Source organism: Borostomias antarcticus, assembly GCF_949987555.1.
Source record: "Borostomias antarcticus genome assembly, chromosome: 9".
In the NCBI taxonomy this organism is placed as follows: domain Eukaryota; kingdom Metazoa; phylum Chordata; class Actinopteri; order Stomiiformes; family Stomiidae; genus Borostomias; species Borostomias antarcticus.
Genome location: NC_140242.1, coordinates 4,446,550 through 4,466,356, shown reverse-complemented (window position 1 = coordinate 4,466,356; position 19,807 = coordinate 4,446,550). Strand labels below are relative to the sequence as shown.

Genomic DNA, 19,807 nt, shown 5'->3' with positions numbered 1-19,807 from the left:
CCTGAGAGAAGAGCTTCCAGCCTGACTCAGGGAAATCACACGCACACACACACGCACGCACGAACACACACACGCACGTACACGCACGCACACACACACACACACGCACGCACGAACACACACGCACGTACAATACGCGCACACACACACGCATGCACACACACACACAGACACACACGCACACACATGCACACACACACACACACACACAGACGACCAGCTGCAGCAGAGTAATAGAGATGGAGCGGGGCTATGGCGTTTAGGCAGGGGGTGTTTACACGCTCAGGAACTCTAAAAGCACGCACAGAGACCGCTAGGAACTAGGAGCTAGGAACTAGGAGCTAGGAACTAGGAACTAGGAGCAGGAGGTAAGGGCTAGGAGTTAGGAGCTATCTAGGAGGTATCTGTGTGCTTACCGCAGGGTTAGCTGGTATATGTGTGTTATAGCAGGGTTAGTTGGCCTGTGTGTTATAGCAGTGTTAGCTGGTCTATGTGTGTTATAGCAGGGTTAGTTGGCCTGTGTGTTATAGCAGTGTTAGCTGGTCTATGTGTGTTATAACAGGGTTAGTTGGCCTGTGTGTTATAGCAGTGTTAGCTGGTATATGTGTGTTATAGCAGGGTTAGTTGGCCTGTGTGTTATAGCAGTGTTAGCTGGTCTATGTGTGTTATAACAGGGTTAGTTGGCCTGTGTGTTATAGCAGTGTTACCTGGTCTATGTGTGTTATAACAGGGTTAGTTGGCCTGTGTGTTATAGCAGTGTTAGCTGGTCTAAGTGTGTTATAACAGTGTTAGCTGGTCTATGTGTGTTATAACAATGTTAGCTGGTCTATGTGTGTTATAGCAGAGTGTTACCTGGTCTATGTGTGTTATAGCAGGGTTAGCTGGTCTATGTGTTATAGCAGGGTTACCTGGTCTATGTGTGTTATAACAGTAGCTGGTCTGTGTGTTATAACAGGGTTAGCTGGTCTATGTGTGTTATAGCAGTAGCTGGTCTGTGTGTTATAACAGGGTTAGCTTGTCTATGTGTGTTATAGCAGTGTTAGCTGGTCTATGTGTTATAGCAGTGTTAGCTGGTCTATGTGTTATAACAGGGTTAGCTGGTCTATGTGTTATAGTTGGGTTGGCTGCGGGCAGTGCTTCATACGTTAATCTGGAACTTGGTGCCTGAGCAGGTTAGCTCGGCAGCATAAATTACCACGGCGATATAGCACGGTGAAAAGTGAACCATCATAGTACGGATAAACCAGGCTTGAACCTGAAGTTATCGCGCTAACCCCGTAATCCTGTTTCGTAGGGCCCTGGTCTATCTGTAATAACTGGGTTAGCTGGTCTCTGTGTTACAGCTGGTCTCTGTTATATGGGCTAGCTGTTCGCGTGTGGGTGTAGGTATGTATATTATGTATGACAATATATGGTTTGCATATTTATATACCACACATACATTCACAGTCAGTTTTTCATCTCTCTCCACTGAAGGGTAATGTTAGGATTGAGGAGGACAGATTGACCCCAGACCTGTCACTAGAATAGGACTCACACTGACATTTACTGAGGACTGACCCCAGACCTGGTGCTATAGCAGGACTCATATTGACTTTTACTGTGGCCTTAATGGAGAGCAGGTTTGTTTATAGGGAGTTTACTTGGACTACAGTGCCTCTCAGTGGAGGATCACCTTTCAGAACGCTGTCAGATTTAGGATTAGGCTTAATCTGGGAGGCCAGCCTAGACATGCCAGTGGTAACCAGGACGGTGTTGCTGCTAGTAAACAGAGTATCCAGCTGGGAGCCGGCGTGGGCCCTCCCAGAGCTGGGCATGCCATGTGACCCGCGGTACTGTAGAACCTCCCAGAGCTGGGCAGGCCATGTGACCCGCGGTACTCTAGAACCTCCCAGAGCTGGGCAGGCCATGTGACCCGCGGTACTCTAGAACCTCCCAGAGCTGGGCAGGCCATGTGACCCGCGGTACTGTAGAACCTCCCAGAGCTGGGCAGGCCATGTGACCCGCGGTACTCTAGAACCTCCCAGAGCTGGGCAGGCCATGTGACCCGCGGTACTCTAGAACCTCCCAGAGCTGGGCAGGCCATGTGACCCGCGGTACTGTAGAACCTACTCACCCTGCTGGCATTCAGGAACACTGGGCTGCTGGGTCCTTCCTAAGAAGGTTCTGGGTTCCAGTCCCAGTCCTCTCAGGTAGCTAATCTCAGTCACAGTTGCATGAGAGAGCTGTCCAATCTGAACTATGACCCCTCACAAACCTGTTCATAGGGGGACCAGTCTGAACCTTGACCCCTCACACACCTGTTCATAGGGGGTCCGGTTCGAACTTTGACCCCTCAATCAATCAATCAAAGCTTTATTTGTATAGCGCATATCATACACAGAGGCAACACAATGCGCTTTACAGAGAACAAGGGAGGTGGGCACACGCACACACACACACACACACACACACCTGTTCACAGCCTCCAGTCTAGTGTGTGTGTGTGTGCGTCTGTCTGTCTGTATATATACAGTATATGTGTCAGTCTTCTTTGTGTTTGTGTTTACTCTTGTGTGTGTGTGTTCTCCAGACAAGCCGGACCCCCCTGCACGTGTGCCAGCGGCATCAGACGTCCGTCGCTCCACGCTGACACTGTCGTGGTACGGCCCCACCTACGACGGCGGCAGCGCCGTGCAGTCCTACACCCTGGAGATCTGGAACTCTCTGGACCAGCAGTGGACAGACCTGGCCTCCTGCAACAGCACCTCCTACAATGTGCAGAACCTGCTGCCGGACCGCCAGTACAAGTTCCGGGTCCGGGCCACCAACATCTACGGCGTCGGGGAGCCCAGCGCTGAGTCTGAGCCAGTCACAATGGCAGCGGAGGATAACAGTGAGCATGGCGCTCCCTGGTGGAGGGTTGTTAGCAGAGCACTCTTGTGGCTGTGTAGTTGGGTGTACACCTTTACGCTGATGATGTAGTGTCTGTCTTTAATGCCAGTGCATGTTAATATGCATCTGTGATGACAACAGTAAGGGGTGTTATTGGAGCATTATATGGGCCATTATTGGAAAGCCTTGTTCTTTACTACTTAGTTTGACTTCGATGGTTCTGTTCTCTATTTTCACAGAGCAAGAAGACGACGCAGAGGTGTCTGATGAAGGTATGTTCATAGCACCATAACGATTATCCAAACCAAAACTGTATTGTTTCTTTGTTATTTAAGCTGCAGTGTGTAACTTCTGCGCTATGAGCCTTTAGCGAGCCGGCTGTGAGCTAGCAGAGGGAGAGATCATTTAGCTTCAGCCTCATGGTTTGTGGGTTTGGGTACGCCCACACTCTTATTAGGCCCTAGAAGAACATCCTGTGTTGCTGATTGGATGTCAGCACACACGCATGTTTGCAACCAGGTGTGGCCACGCTTCTCCAAGCTTTTTTTTTATGCTCTGGTGTCGACCCGACACCAAATTACAATAATTCATATTGTAACAGCCAATCAGTAGTCTACAAAGACACAGTTTTCACAGAGGAGCTCAATCACTTATCCCTCTGGATTTATCAGTATTTACATGTTTAAAATCTAATGAATATCTTACATACTGCAGCTGTAAAGAGATGTCCTGTCTCCTGCAGACCTGGACAAGGAGCCGGACTACAGAGATGTGAGCATCAGGACAGACGCGAAGGTCAAAGACCTCTACGATGTGGAGGAGAGACTAGGGACGTGAGTACTTTGCTCAGCTCTACTCTACTCTACTCTACTCTACTCTACTCTACTCTACTCTACTCTACTCTACTCTACTCTACTCTACTCTACTCTGATCCAGGGGGTTGATGTTGATGTAGTCCAGTTGTACAAGTACCTAGGAGTGTACCTGGATGACAGGCTAGAATGGGCAGGACAGACCGAGGCCATGTTTCCAGATGGCGCGATGCTAGCGGTAGCCGATTGAAGCGCCATGCTAGCGGTGGCCGGTTGAAGCGCCATGCTAGCGTTGGCCGGTTGAAGCGCCACGCTCTTGTTTTTTGTAGCTTGACGGGTGCAGCTGGTTTGCGTCTGTATTCCGCAGAGAGAGACTGGACACCCTGAAAGAGTGGAGGACTCAGTGGAGGACAGCCAGGAGGAGCCAGGAGGACAGTCGTGGGTGCTCAGTGGAGGACAGCCAGGGTGTTGAGTGGAGGACAGTCAGGGTGTTGAGTGGAGGACAGTCAGGGTGTTGAGTGGAGGACGGTCAGGGTGCTGAGTGGGGCACAGTCAGAGTGTTGAGTAGAGGACACAGTCGTGGGTGTTGAGTGGAGGACAGTCAGGGTGTTGAGTGTAGGCCAGTCAGGGTGTTGAGTGGGGGACAGTCAGGGTGTTGAGTGGAGGACAGTCAGGGTGTTGAGTGGGGGACAGTCAGAGTGTTGAGTAGAGGACACAGTCGTGGGTGTTGAGTGGAGGACAGCCAGGGTGTTGAGTGGAGGACAGTCAGGGTGTTGAGTGGAGGACAGTCAGGGTGTTGAGTGGAGGACGGTCAGGGTGCTGAGTGGGGCACAGTCAGAGTGTTGAGTAGAGGACACAGTCGTGGGTGTTGAGTGGAGGACAGTCAGGGTGTTGAGTGTAGGCCAGTCAGGGTGTTGAGTGGGGGACAGTCAGGGTGTTGAGTGGAGGACAGTCAGGGTGTTGAGTGGGGGACAGTCAAGAGTGTTGAGTAGAGGACACAGTCGTGGGTGTTGAGTGGAGGACAGTCGTGGGTGCTCAGTGGAGGACAGCCAGGGTGTTGAGGGGAGGACAGTCAGGGTGTTGAGCGGGGGACAGTCAGGGTGTTGAGTGTAGGACAGTCGTGGGTGCTCAGTGGAGGACAGCCAGGGTGTTGAGTGGAGGACAGTCAGGGTGTTGAGTGGGGGACAGTCAGAGTGTTGAGTAGAGGACACAGTCGTGGGTGTTGAGTGGAGGACAGTCGTGGGTGCTCAGTGGAGGACAGCCAGGGTGTTGAGGGGAGGACAGTCAGGGTGTTGAGCGGGGGACAGTCAGGGTGTTGAGTGTAGGACAGTCAGGGTGTTGAGCGGGGGACAGTCAGGGTGTTGAGTGGAGGACAGTCAGGGTGCTCAGTGGAGGACAGTCAGGGTGTTGAATGGGGGACAGTCAGGGTGTTGAGTGGGGGACAGTCAGGGTGTTGAGTGGAGGACAGTCAAGGTGTTGAGCGGGGGCTGAACTATGAACAAAGACAGAGAGATAGAAACTGTCATCATGGGCAACGGGAGGTCCGTGTCCAGTCAGACGGGCGAGGCGTCCGAGACACCGGGAGGACAGACGCATCCAGGCAGTGTGACATGTGAAATGCCCCACCAGAGAACAAACTACCTCTGGTCCAATATACTGCCCCTGTAACACCGTCATTTATCCTCAGGGATTAATTAAGTACCACCTACTGTACCGACTCTGCTCTACTCTATTCTACTATACTGTAACTGCTGTTCTCTACTGTCTCTAAAAGCCAAGCGTCCATCTCCGTTCTGTCAGCTCATCTCATCTAATGTGTCTGACTGCAGGAATCAGCTGTCTCTAACCCAACTGGAACTGACATGTTTAGTTTTTTTTCGGTTTCCAGGGGGAAATTTGGACAAGTATTTAAACTTGTGGAGAAAGCAACCAAAAAGGTGTGGGCCGGGAAGTTCATCAAAGCATTCTCTGCAAAAGAGAAGGAGAACGTGAGGCAGGAGATCAACATCATGAACAGCCTCCACCACCCCAAGCTGGTCCAGTGTATAGATGCTTTCGAGGGCAAGTCGGACATTGTTATGGTCTTAGAGATGTGAGTATCTTTTTAGTAATATAAATGTTACGGTGAATGTGAGAAAACGGGGAATGTGAGCTTTTCCCGGTTAATGTGCACATTCCCCGACCTTGCGGGAGATGTGTGTGTGTGTGTGTGTGTGTGTGTGTGTGTGTGTGTGTGTGTGTGTGTGTGTGTGTGTGTGTGCGTGTGCGTGTGTGTGTGTGTGGGCTGTGTTTTGCGGTCAGGATATCTGGTGGAGAGCTGTTTGAGCGTATCATCGATGAGGACTTCGAGCTGTCGGAGAGGGAGGTGATTAAGTACATGTTGCAGATCGTGGACGGGGTCCACTTCATCCACAAGCAGGGCATCGTCCACCTGGACCTGAAACCTGAGAACATCATGTGTGTCAACAAGACCAGTGGCAAGATCAAGCTCATCGACTTTGGCCTGGCGCGCAGGCTGGGTGAGCATGAAAGACACTGCTCGTCATGATGTCTGTCCACCAGGTCTCTGCTGGAGGGTCTCGTCAGGGCGGCTGTGGCTCAGGAGGTAGAGCGGGTCGTCCAATGATCGTGGGGTCGGCGGTTCGAATCCCAGCTCCTCCTGTCTACATGTTGAAGTGTCCTTGGGCAAGACACTGAACCCCAAATTGCTCCCAATGAGCAGGCTAGCACCTTGCATGGCAGCTGCCACCATTGGTGTGTGAATGTGTGTGTGTATGGGTGAATGAGAGGTCATTGTAAAGCGCTTTGGATAAAAGCGTTATATAAGTAGTCCATGCAGTCCATTTACCACTGACCAGTCTGTGTTCTCTGTCTGCTATCAGAAAACAGCGGCACTCTCAAAGTGCTGTTCGGAACGCCAGAGTTCGTAGCTCCAGAGGTCATCAACTACGAGGCCATCAGCTACCCGACAGACATGTGGAGTATAGGAGTCATCTGCTACATCCTGTGAGTTCAGCCTGCGTTCAAAGTGACAGAATCTTTAGATTTAAGGTTCACCCGTGACTGTTTGACATGACCTCTGACCCCCCCCCAGGGTGAGTGGCCTGTCGCCCTTCATGGGAGACAACGACAACGAGACTCTGTCCAACGTTACCTCAGCAACCTGGGACTTTGAGGACGAGGCCTTTGACGAGATCTCAGACAATGCCAAGGACTTCATCACCAACCTGCTGAAGAAGGACATGAGGTCAGTGTTGCAGATGTGGTTCAGAGACCACACCAGTGATCTTTCCTAATGTAGATTGTTCCTATTGATCTATCCTAATGTAGATCTTACTTACTGTACATGTTGGCTACTGATCTATCCTGGTTCCATCTGATCTTCTTCATCATCTTGTTCTCTGGTCTCACCTGGTTAGGGCGCGTCTCACCTGTCTGATGTTGTTCTCTGGTCTCACCTGGTCAGGGCGCGTCTCACCTGTCTGATGTTGTTCTCTGGTCTCACCTGGTTAGGGTGCCTCTCACTTGTCTCAGGTTGTTCCCTGGTCTCACCTGGTTAGGACGAGTCCCACTTGTCTCATGTTGTTCTCTGGTCTCACCTGGTCAGGGCGCGTCTCACCTGTGCCATGTGCTACGAGCACTCCTGGCTGAAGCAGGACACCAACAACATGCAGGCCAAGAAGCTGTCCAAGGAGCGCATGAAGAAGTACATCCTCAGAAGGAAATGGCAGGTAAAGAGCTGAGCGCTGGACCTGCTGTCTGTACCCTGACCCCAAATCCCCTATCTGCTGTCTGTACCCTGACCCCAAATCCCCTGTCTGTACCCTGTACCCTAACCCCCTATCTGCTGTCTGTACCCTGACCCCAACCACCCTGTCTGTACCCTGACCCCAAACCCCCTGTCTGCTGTCTGTACCCTGACCCCAAACCCCCTGTCTGTACCCTGTACCCAAACCCCCTGTCTGCTGTCTGTACCCTGACCCCAAACCCCCTGTCTGCTGTCTGTACCCTGACCCCAAACCCCCTGTCTGTACCCTGTACCCTAACCCCCTATCTGCTGTCTGTACCCTGACCCCAAACCCCCTGTCTGCTGTCTGTACCCTGACCCCAAACCCCCTGTCTGCTGTCTGTACCCTAACCCCAAAAACAAACCTAACCCTAACCCCCCCTCCTCTGTCTGCGCCTCCTCTGTGCGGTGTGTTCCCTCCCCTCACCCCTGCGGTGACCTGTGTGTCCTGTAGAAGACGGGCCATGCGGTGCGAGCCATCAGCAGACTGTCCTCCATGGCCATGCTGGCTGGGGTCAGCGCCAAGAAGGGCTCGCCCACCGACGGTAACCTTCACTACACAGTCCCCTTCAGAATGTTCCAGACCGGCTAGCAGAGCAACACTGAGCTACGGGCACCACACTCTTCCACCATCATGACTTTTGTGTGTGTGTGTGTGTGTGTGTGTGTGTGTGTGTGTGTGTGTGTGTGTGTGTGTGTGTGTGTGTGTGTGTGTGTGTGTGCATGTGTGTGCATGTGTGTGTGTGTGTGTGTGTGTTGTGCAGAGGACAACCAGTTCCTGGAGTGTCTGGAGTATGAGGAGAAGAGCCAGGTGAAGCCGTCCTTCGCGTCGGTCATCAGAGATGTGGAGGTGGTCGAGGGCAGCGCGGCCAGATTCGACTGCAAGATCGAGGGTAATGCCTCCTCCTCCCTCCCTGCCTCCCTCCCTGGACTCACTCTGCGCCTCCCCCTCCCTCCCTACTTCCCTACCTCCCTACCGGGCTCACACTGCGCCTCCTCCTCCCTCCCTCCCTACCTACCGGGCTCACTCTGCGCCTCCCCCTCCCTCCCTACTTCCCTACCTCCCTCCCTCCCTCCCTTCCTACCTACTGGGCTCACACTGCGCCTCCCCCTCACTCCCTCCCTACCTACCAGGCTCACACTGCGCCTCCCCCTCACTCCCTCCCTACCTACCAGGCTCACACTGCGCCTCCCCCTCACTCCCTCCATACCGGGCTCACACTGCGCCTCCCCCTCCCTCCCTCCCTACCTACCGGGCTCACACTGCACCTTCTCCTCCCTCCCTCCATACCGGGCTCACATTGCGCCTCCCCCTCCCTCCCTCCCTCCCTACCTACCAGGCTCACACTGCGCCTCCCCCTCACTCCCTCCATACCGGGCTCACACTGCGCCTCCCCCTCCCTCCCTACCTACTGGGCTCACACTGCGCCTCCCCCTCCCTCCCTCCCTACCTACCGGGCTCACACTGCACCTCCTCCTCCCTCCCTCCATACCAGGCTCACATTGCGCCTCCCCCTCCGTCCCTCCCTACCTACCGGGCTCACACTGCACCTTCTCCTCCCTCCCTCCATACCAGGCTCACATTGCACCTCCCCCTCCCTCCCTCCCTACCTACCGGGCTGCAATCTGAAGGACTGCCTGCGCAATGCTGCACTCTTTATCTGTGATCTTAGTAGATCAGGGCCTCAGTGCTTAAGAGGGAGGATCGTACTTCTTGAAGAAGTGAGTTTTGAGCCTGCGGTGAAAGATGGGTAGCAACTCTGTTGTCCTGACGTCAGTGGGCAGTTCATTCCACCACTGCGGGGCCAGGACAGAGAAGAGCTGTGACCATGTCCATCGACCGCAGGGGCCTCGGAGTGACGGGGCAACCAGTCGCCCCGAGGTAGCAGAGCGTAGTGATCGGGAGGGGGTGTAGGGTTTGACCATGGCCTGGAGGTATGAGGGGGCTGTTCCTTTCATTGCCCTGTATGCTAGTGCGTTTTAAACTGGATGCGAGCCGCTACAGGGAGCCAGAGTAGAGAACGGAGAAGGGAAATTGTGTGGGAGAACTTGGGGTGGTTGAACACCAGGCGAGTAGCAGCTTTCTGGACAAGTTCCCGGGGTTTAATGGCTGATGCCGGGGCCCCAGCAAGGAGGGAGTTGCAGTAGTCCAGGCGGGAGATGACCAGGGCCTGGATGAGCACCTGCGCCGTTTCATCAGTGAGGAAAGGGCAAATCCTCATGTTGTAGAGCAGGAATCTCAAAGAGAGTGTGATGGATGTGACGTGTGGAAAACGACAGTTGGTCGTCCAGGATCACACGCAGATTCCTCGCAGTCCGAGTCGGGGTCACCACTGTGTCTTCAATGGTGATGGCCAGTCCCGGTGCGGGCAGCCCTTCCCCGGGAGGAACAGCAGCTCAGTCTTGTCCAGGTTGAGCTTAAGGTGGTGTGTCGTTATCAACAGATGACATTACAGATGTTCTTCTCACAAATCTCAAACATGCGCACACTACACGTTTTGAAAATAACGGTTCATCACATACTACAGGATACTATCGTGCCCGAGGGAGCAATGAACCACTTGTCTCCCTTGTAAAGTCGTGACGTAATAATCTTAAATATGAAACGTGATATTATCAGGGCCGCCCGATGGGTCTGCGAGGAGATGAAAAGGCCCAGAAACCCTGGAGTGTTTACAGCCCTGCATAAGACCGACTAGTGGGTCATCTCTACACCTCTCTGCCTCAGACTGCACACTAGTGCTTCATATCCCTCCCCCCACCCATTCAGGATGCCATGTAATCAAATCAAGTGCCCCTCAACCCGTGCTGTTGGTCTCCTAGGTTACCCCGACCCAGAGGTGGTGTGGTACAAGGACGAGCAGCCAATCAAAGAGACGAGGCACTTCCAGATCGACTACGACGAGGACGGGAACTGCAGCCTGGTCATCTCCGAGGTGTCCGGGGACGACGACGCCAAGTACACGGTGAAGGCCGTGAACAGCCTGGGAGAGGCCACCTGCACGGCCGAGCTGCTGGTGGAGGTGATGGCCGAGGAGGAGGAGGAGGAGGAAGAGGAGGAGGAGTAGTGAGTGGTACATGGTGGTGGTGGTGATGATGATGGTATGCCTTCTTTACCCTTTACTGTCTTTCATAGCTGCTTTAATACTCCCCCTCTCTGGTCCAGCCAGACGTGGTGGTGATAAGGTTTGGTGACCTTCTGCTATGTTTTGTGCACTTTCTCTCTTTCTTACTTATGTACCAGTTATGCTAGCAGATATCAGATGTTGATATTTATAACATTATGTTGACATTAACCACATTCCAGCTGTTTGTGCTTTAACCATGTATTTAAAGGCAGTGATCAGTGATTGTCCTCCTCAACCAATCAAACCAAAGCAAGTCACGGGTGTGTTTGTGTTTGTGTGTTAGCAGTGTTACGGTATTGGAAACGACCAGTCGCCTTCTGCTCTTTTAAGAATGTTTTATTTTTAGATTTATTTAAGCACAGAGTCATGTTATAATGTGAGCATCAGTTTGACATCTTCCTGACATCACTTCCACCTCCTTATAAACCCACAGAACTAAACAGACCAGTCAAACATCACACCTAGCTGTTCGTTGTTTTGTTTTGTATTAGATTCATGTCGATTATATTTCTTTAATGTGTGTGTATGTATATATATATATATATATACATATATATATATATATATATATATCAGTTTGACAAACTGCAGATTTCATGTAATGAGAACACTACAAGTGTAGTTACTCACTGTTACTTAATAAAATTTTATCACAAAAGAATACTGCTTGGTCATTTTTCTTTTCCTTGCAATGTCTTCTTGATCTACTGGAGGGAGCTGCTGTGCCACAGCACAGCCTGGTTCAGACTACAGGCTTTTTCAAACCAAAGAATTAAAACAAAAAGCCATTTTTAGGAGGTAAGTCAGGCTCACCCTGGCTTATAGAAGAAAATGATAAACTAGGCCCAGATAAAAGTTAAACTAAATTTTACTTAAGAGCATATTTCATTGATATCCACTTGTCTTGACTTTATCTTCATGTTACAAATCATTCAAATTGTTCTCGTTTAAGCCCCAAAAACTCCAATGCGTTGCCTGCAAGAAGTTTGTCCTGAAATGTGAAAACATAATCGGTTAATGGGAACCATGTTCAGACAACAGCAGATAGTATATTATAACAGTGTTCTGGGCCGGCTCTAGACTTTTGGAGGCCCTATGCAACATTTTCTGTGGAGGCCCCCTTTTAAAGCCCCTGCCTACCATCAAGCAATAAAAACGGAGGCGCCATCATTCCATCATGTAAACGTTAGGCCATCGCTTAAGGCCATCATCAGCAGCAATGACGCACTTGAGTATCATTCGTTTGGGGCCTCGGCCAATCAGATCAATTCATTACTGGTGGAGGAGGGGCCTCCCCGAAATCTGGGTTTTTGGAGGCCCTAGGCATAAACCCTACTCCACCTTCATTGGAATTGATCATTGAAAGACCTGATGGAGGTAGTGAGTTCTCCCTCATCTCATTGAAAGACCTGATGGAGGTAGTGAGTTCTCCCTCATCTCATTGAAAGACCTGATGGAGGTAGTGAGTTCTCCCTCATCTCATTGAAAGACCTGATAGAGGTAGTGAGCTCCATGAAACTCTCCTCCAGCCCCCGTGACATTCTGCCAACGTCCATGTTAAGGGAAGTGATTAGCGCCATCGGCCCTTGCCTGGCTACCATCATTAATAAATCCCTTGCTTCTGGCACGGTCCCTTCCTACTTCAAGCAGGCGGTCGTCCAGCCCCTCCTTAAGAAACATAACCTGGACCCCTCCCTACCACAGAATTACAGACCTATTTCCAAGCTCCCCTATATATCAAAAGTCCTAGAGAAAGTTGTAGCCATCCAGCCCAATTTCTTCCTGTAAAGTCTAGGCATCCTGAATAAATTCCAATCAGGCTTTTGTAAGAAACACTCAACTGAGACAGCTCTCCTCAGAGTCTCAAGTGACATCATGATGTCCTCTGATGCAGGTGACTGCACAGTCCTAGTTCTTTTAGACCTGAGCGCAGCCTTCGACACGGTAGATCACCGAATCCTTGTAGATAGACTCAGGAACTGAGTGGGCATCTCCGGTAGCGCCCTAGACTGGTTTATCTCCTACCTCAGTGACAGGTGTTTCCCCGTGGTTTTATATGCTTCCCCTGGGCCTCCTGATCAGTCAATTCAAGGGTCTCTCCTACAGTACCGTTGTTATGCAGACGATATACAGATCTATTTTTCTTTTAAACCTGACAAATTAGAGAAATTGACCATTTTCCACAAATGTCTGTCTGCCATCGAGGATTGGATGACCAGTAACTTGGATGGATTGAATGGATTGGATGACCAGTAACTTCCTCCAACTAAAAGACTGAAGTCCTGGTTGTTGCTGCAGACAGCATCACCGCTAGGGTTGTTAGCCACATGGGCTCCTTGAAAGACAACCTCCACCCCCACCTTAGAAATCTTGGTGTGTATTTTGACCAGTCTATGCACCTGGACAAACATGTAGAGAACTCTGACCCACACCTGCTTCTTTCACCCAAGGAACATTGCAAAACTCAGGTCCATTGTCTCCCATGCAGAGCTAGAAATGCCTGTAACATGCTTTCATATCATCAAGACTTGATTATTGCAATTCACTTTTCATCTGTGGACCAGCTGCAACTGGTCCAAAACGCTGCGGCGCGGCTCCTCACCAGATCCAAGAAATCCTGTCACATCACCCCCATCCTGGCTGCCTTGCACTGGCTCCCATTGCACTATAGGATCAACTTCAAGGTCCTGGTTCTCACCTTCAGAGCCCTCCGTGGCCATGCCCCCGCCTACATCTGTGACCTCATCCACGCTCACACAACCAGCCGGTCGCGGAGGTCATCCGACCAGGGGCTGCTGGCGGTGCCTCGGACCAGGCTTAAAACCAAGGGTGACCGGGCTTTTGGGGTGGTGGTCCCAAGGCTCTGGAACGCACTCCCCCAGGACTTGAGAGCCTCTGCCTCAGAAAATACTTTTTAAAAACTGTTGAAAACGCACCTTTTCAGACAGGCTTTTGGCTGCTATTAGCTCTGATTGCTGAGTTTGGTATTGTCTGTCGTTTCTATGTTGTTGTGGTTCTCTTTTACTGTGTATTAATCTCTCTCTTACTGCACTGCACTTTGTATTGCATCGCACGTTGTATGTCATTGCACCTGTACTTTGCTTTGCTTTCCTATATTGTTTTTAAACTGCCTTTTTAATTCCTGTGCAGCATGCTGTGCATCTGTGCTGTGAAGAGCGCTATACAAATAAAGTTTTACTTAACTTACTTACACCTATAGGAGACACCGGCCATGACAGTGTTGTTGATGACATTCTTACCTTTAAAGCAGCATCAAACTCGTCCATAGACTGGATCAGTGCCCCTGGCTGCAGCTCACCCAGGGGGAAGGGGTAGTCTGTCCCCAGCATCACTCTATCCTGGATGTGCACAATGAATAAATAATACACACTGCAACTGCATCCTATGAACCAACTCAAGAACAGCTTCTATCCAAACTGACTTACAATAATTGCATTTAGCGTTCTACTACTTGCAAGAACTCACCAGTGCATCTCCTTTCTAAAACAAGTGATTAAGAGCATAATCTAGTGCTGAAGGCAAAGTGAAGAATAACAAACTAAAACTACATTAGGTTCATCATGCATATAATGACTAGTAGCTAAGTATCTGCTTTAGCATGGCATGGCAAACAGACTTTTCCAACGACGTCGGTCAGCAGTTTGAGGGCGAGAGGGTCGTGCACCAGGGAGTCGGTGTAGAAGGAGCCCAGGTATTTACGCGGGTTGAAGGGGTTGTCCACACCACACAGATCGGGACGCACCTGGAACCCATGTTCGATTCTACCAACAGTAAACGGGAAGGAGCCACCTGGGAAAAACAACACGGACAAAGAGACGACATCATCAACACCTGAAACACTAGCGGTGAGACTGCCCTTCAGGAAGATAGCCTGCTAACCCCTCAGAACTTACCACCATGAGCAAAGCACACCTTCAGCTTGGGGAACCTTTCAAAGACACCTCCGAATATCATGGAGCAGATAGCTGTGGTGGTCTCTGCAGGCATGCCTGGTCAGGAGAGAGGAGAAGAGCACCATGTACCACGTACCTCTGATGAGAATCATGGTAGCTGAGGTGGTTTAGTGACCCTGTCCCCTAGATAAACCCAGCCTGGTTTGAAGACTGCGTTAGCTCCCTCAAAGCCAATACTTCAGCTTAACAAGTGTTTTCACAAGATTTTCAGATGATTGACCGAGGTTTGAATCTTGCCTAAGCTATGCAAGCAAGCCATCCTTTCAGTCATTCACGCACCCACCAACCAGGGAAGCCAGTACTTAGCCATCCTCCCGTCCACCTGCATGTCCCAGGGGTGAACGAACAGAGAGCAGTTCAACTCCTCCGCTGCCTGTCAAAAATAGACAGATTTACACAGAGACAGAGAGAGATTGATAGAAAGAAAGCAATTAAGAGAGAGAAAGCAATACAATGTTTTACTAAAGTTTTACTGTTCACTATACAGAAATAACAGTCAGTTTTACTGTACACTATCCAGAAATAACAGAGTCAGAGTTTTACTATACACTATCCAGAAATAACAGAGTCAGAGTTTTACTATACACTATACAGAAATAACAGTCAGAGTTTTACTATACACTATCCAGAAATAACAGAGTCAGAGTTTTACTATAGACTATCCAGAAATAACAGAGTCTTTGATGAAGCGGCGGTCTCACGGCGTAGACAGGGTCGAGTTCGGGGGCATTGAGGTCCCAGGCGTTGACGTGTGAGCCGATCTGAACCCCAGGGAAGCCCAGCTCCGCCACGCAACGCCTCATCTCCAGCACGGCCAGGTGGGGCGCCTGCATGGGCAGCGTGCCCAGACCCACGAACCGACGCGGATGGCTCCGCACCGTCCTTGCCAGATCGTCGTTCAGGAGGCCACACAGGTCCAGAGTGTCGTGGGGCTTGGCCTATCACAACACACACACACACACACAACACACACACAAAACACAGCTCTGCTTGATGAGGAGACTATTCTGTGATGCACGGACACAGGAGAACTGTATAGGAGACAGGTTACAGGCTTCAGATCAGATTCTCCCAGACGCAGGCTTACCCAGTAGCTGAACATGACCGGCACAGTGGACAAGGCTTGAACGGTCACCCCTAAAAACACACGAACAGCATCACAGGCCAGTTGCTGGACTCTAAAACGCAAATGTTGTCAGTGTGATGTTGATGCAGACATGAGGACCAGCAGACCGTGTTGGTCCATGTCCCGTATCCGTGCCTCCGGGTCCCAGCAGTTCTCCTGGACCACACGGAACAGCTTCCCGTCCTTAAGCATCTGGGCCTCACCCTGACAACGCAGCGGACAGGTTCTGACATGTTTACATTACACAGTAACGTCAGCTTGAGGAGGCATCTTACGGATTTATGAGTAGACTACCTTCCACACCTTAATGACATATTAACACCACATGGTGGCAGCAGAGAGCTCAAGAGGGGATTTCTTAATGACACAGCAAGTTGAGATTCAGTTCAGTTCAAGTTAATTCTCCTATCAGAGGTGTGTCTGAGTGTGTGCTTTGGTGTGCATGCCAGCATCATGTCCTTGAAATGCATGTCGTTGGATTTGCTGATGGACCAGCGTGTTCTGGCTGAGGTACCAGTGTGTTCTGGCTGATGGACCAGCGTGTTCTGGCTGATGGACCAGCGTGTTCTGGCTGATGGACCAGCGTGTGGTGGTCTGTTCTGCTGATACAGGACACCATGCTGGGTCTCACAGCTGCTCACACAGAGACCAGCCACAGCCTGCCCAGTCTATGACACACACACACACACACACACACACACACAGTACCACACATACAGTACAGTACATCCAGACAACACACATGCGCGCGCACACACACACACACACACACACACACACACACACACACACACAGTACCACACATACAGTACAGTACATCCAGACCACACACATGCGCGCGCACACACAAACACACACACACACACACACACACACCCACACACACCACACATACATACAGTACATCTCTAACTATTTATCTACTCTACTGATAGTCATGTCTCTCCCATGTTTATTGCTCTGTTCTTGGCCAATAGACTTGTTTCTAGGAGCTTGCTCAATCGTCTCATTTTTGGCCCCTGGGTGAACTGTTTTTTTGCTTCCCTCTGGAAAATATAGGGGTGGGATCTATGCCCAACCCCCCATTGCTGTCTATAAAGTGCATTGTTGCCTCTGTGTATGAAATCTGTTATAGAAATAAAGTTTGATTTGATTTGATTACATCCAGACCATACACACACACACACAGTACCACACATACAGTAAATCCAGCATACTTGCATGTTCGCACACACACAAACACACAGAACAATTCAGTTAATTTTGCAACTGGCTACATTAACGATGGCAGTTACGACAGGTTTGAGTTAGCGTGGAGTTAGATGTTTGGAAAGGACACTCCTGCTTGCTTGCACACACACACACACACACACACACACACACACACACACACACACACACACATGTTTCTGGACCTTAAAGTTATAAATGGACACATAAGGCCCTCTGTTCGTACTAGGAAGAGCTCATGTGCTGCTTCCTCACAGGGTCAAGACAGGCTGAGCTCAGTCACCTTGTCTGGACCAGTGGAACCAGAAGGGGACTCGGTCACCTTGTCTGGACCAGTGGAACCAGCAGAGGACTCGGTCACCTTGTCTGGACCAGTGGAACCAGAAGGGGACTCGGTCACCTTGTCTGGACCAGTGGAACCAGCAGGGGACTCGGTCACCTTGTCTGGACCAGTGGAACAAGCTGGGGACTCACCTTGCAGTGATGATGGAGCTGGACGAACCCCTCATATCCGTACCTCTGGAACACAGAGAGCCGGTCGTTAGGCTGCTGCTCACTCACATCACTGCCTCTAAAATGAAGGTACTCTCTGGTCAGTGATGCACTCATCCTAGTAGCCACATCCTCCATTCATCCACTGATATGAATACTGATTAACCCTCATTCACCCACATGCCCCACATTTCCACATACAGGACTGCAGGGTCAGCCCTGTCCCACTCTTACTACTCATAGACCTGCTACAGCTGGACTCTTAAAGCTCTTAAGCTGCCATCAGATACTATTCATGCAGCGGAGGTGGTTGGGAACTGCTCTTCTGAGGCAGCCCTGCCAGAGAGCTCTAAGCTCAGACCCTCGGACTGTGGAGGTGGTGGAGGCAGAGTCTAATGGTAGGAGCAGCGCCGTAGGAACGGGGGGGTTTGTCATCTTTTTTTATAATCTACAGTCTAGACATGAAGCAGCTGTCCTGAAAAAAAGTAAAGACTTCATAATTTGTCCTCCCCCCCCCCCCCCCCCCCACCGGGTGGAGGTTTGAAGCTCTGAGCTCTGAGACCGGTCCGTGGGCCGTGGGGAGTGTCCCCTGTGGCCTGCTCTCTGCCTCTGCTTCCACACACTGAGTATGGCCAATCATTATCCAGGAGCTGTGGACTGAGAGGCAGACTGCATGTAGAGGTCAATGCCAGCCAGCTATTAATGTGTAACCAGGCAAAGCTATGATTCATGAGGCGGTATAGGGAACATTTTCTCACAGGATTTCCTTACTGCATTCAAAGTGAAAAAAGACCATTGTGTGTCAGTGTCCATTGACTTTTTCCTCAAGTCTGACAATATTTAATTGAAGGAGGTCAGGGGGTATATTGTACAACATACCAGCAACGCACAACATTCCCCACATGGCGATTCTGTTCAGTGAAGGCTATTACAGTCTGTGAGCTGTCTGTACAGGTTAATAGACCCTTCATATAGCCTACCTGCTTTAGATCAGGCCATTCCTTTGGCAGAATGTGATTATGAATATCAATCTTCATCCTGTCCTGAGCGAAAGAGAGCCCTCCAAAAATGTTTCTTCACAAATTGTCCACTGTCAGCAGGGGTGGAACTAATGGTTCATTGCAGAGGGGGCGGGGACCTCAGAGTGGGCCCCTATAGGCTGTATGGAGATGCAAGACAGATCCAAGGGGAATCTTACGTAGACGGAATGGAAAGAAATACAGATTATGATTAGGTGTTCTATTTCAGCACCATGGACAGTGCCGTGGATTTTTTTTGATTTGTTTGAGGTTTGCTCAAACCTCAGTCAGATAAAAGATGAAAAATATGGCAGACTAGACTAGCAGGCAACCAAGGATAGCCGGCAAATACATAGTTTAACATCAAATAATGTTGTTGGATGTCCAGCCACACAGCCGTATAGCCTACACAACCAAGCCACCCCTACACACAACAAACTACTAAGGGTTCAAGCAATGTGTCACAATAATGACAATAATCAAGAAGACAAAGCGGTCTACAGTATAACATTAGCAGCAACATTTTTGAAAAAGGTAGCCAGAAAGCCAGCATCTATGACAAGATTCAGGCTTGTGGTCGGTCTGGGTCAGAGGCTACTTCTTGTAGAAGTAGTAGAATTGTTAATTCTCCATCCAGTTGATGGTTGCAGAACTACTCAGTTCCATTTGGACTTCACTTGATTGTATTTGTTGCCAGTTGCCGGCCCGCTGCTAGTTTTATTTTTGTCAGCTCAGCTCATATACCCTTTTTAAAAGGAAGGAGCATTGTAATTTCTACTAGTAACATGTTAGACTGTTATTGGATTTCAAATTCAACAGAATAATTCATGTTTTATTTATCTTTTTCTATAGAAAAAATACTGATTTGTTTATGTCAGTTTTATTTTTAGTTCAAGGTGAATACACCTAAAAAAACAGCACTGTAATTGGCATGTTCAAAGTATAAAAGAAAATGTATGTTAATAAACCTGTTTGTACTCTTTTGCCAAATGAGAATCGATAAGGAATCGGATCGATAAGCAGAATCGAAAATGGAATCGGAATCGCTAAAATCGTATCCATATCCATCCCTACATAAAAGTGGAGAAGCTCAGATTCTCTTCTGGGTCTGGAATCAACACATATCCTTGTTATGGTTTCAACATGATATTATATTTCCCCAACATGCATAATCAACTGATTCATGATGTTAGCTACAGACTGATACCAAACATGGCTATGTGGATTTAGCAGCATAGAATCAGTTATTTATAACACTTGGTTAGAAATACAATGCATCAACACAATAACTTTATTCCCGGGGCTTATTCTCGTGGTGGCTGCATCACATGGTTGGAATGAAGCAATTTCACTTTATTAAAGAA

The 19,807-nt window shown here is 49.7% G+C and overlaps 2 protein-coding genes across 2 annotated transcripts in view; one reads left to right on the top strand and one right to left on the bottom strand.

Annotated features, from left to right (window-relative positions):
* Positions 1-10,541, top strand: part of mylka (myosin, light chain kinase a) — a gene marked incomplete at both ends in the record, with an annotated part of 83,933 nt that extends 73,392 nt beyond the window's left edge. Inside the window, 11 exons of the mRNA XM_084443552.1 lie at positions 2,573-2,875; positions 3,114-3,146; positions 3,617-3,707; positions 5,575-5,778; positions 5,988-6,205; positions 6,569-6,692; positions 6,781-6,933; positions 7,294-7,417; positions 7,928-8,018; positions 8,238-8,366; positions 10,297-10,541. Of these exons, the coding sequence (XP_084299678.1) occupies positions 2,573-2,875; positions 3,114-3,146; positions 3,617-3,707; positions 5,575-5,778; positions 5,988-6,205; positions 6,569-6,692; positions 6,781-6,933; positions 7,294-7,417; positions 7,928-8,018; positions 8,238-8,366; positions 10,297-10,541 (1,715 nt within the window). The remainder of the gene's footprint in view (positions 1-2,572; positions 2,876-3,113; positions 3,147-3,616; positions 3,708-5,574; positions 5,779-5,987; positions 6,206-6,568; positions 6,693-6,780; positions 6,934-7,293; positions 7,418-7,927; positions 8,019-8,237; positions 8,367-10,296) is intronic.
* Positions 10,542-10,929: 388 nt separating this feature from the next.
* On the bottom strand, positions 10,930-19,083 carry acmsd (aminocarboxymuconate semialdehyde decarboxylase). The gene is made up of 10 exons (XM_084443452.1): positions 18,405-19,083; positions 17,407-17,451; positions 15,809-15,905; positions 15,663-15,712; positions 15,277-15,513; positions 14,855-14,948; positions 14,516-14,611; positions 14,239-14,411; positions 13,862-13,960; positions 10,930-11,592 (listed from the first exon to the last, which is right to left on the bottom strand). The coding sequence occupies exons 1-10, from the start codon at positions 18,459-18,461 to the stop codon at positions 11,530-11,532; spliced, it is 1,011 nt and encodes a 336-aa protein (XP_084299578.1). The 5' UTR covers positions 18,462-19,083; the 3' UTR covers positions 10,930-11,529.
* Between the last annotated feature and the right edge of the window lie 724 nt (positions 19,084-19,807).

Bases quoted from the DNA above. Each gene is read 5' to 3' on its own strand.
- acmsd (XM_084443452.1), bottom strand. From the start codon at position 18,461: ATGAAGATTGATATTCATAATCACATTCTGCCAAAGGAATGGCCTGAT. The intron at 14,412-14,515 runs GTAAGTTCTGAG...TGTTTTTCCCAG, and splicing joins GGTGTGCTTTGCTCATGGTG to GTGGCTCCTTCCCGTTTACT. The intron at 11,593-13,861 runs GTAAGAATGTCA...TTCACATTTCAG, and splicing joins AGTTTGATGCTGCTTTAAAG to GACAAACTTCTTGCAGGCAA.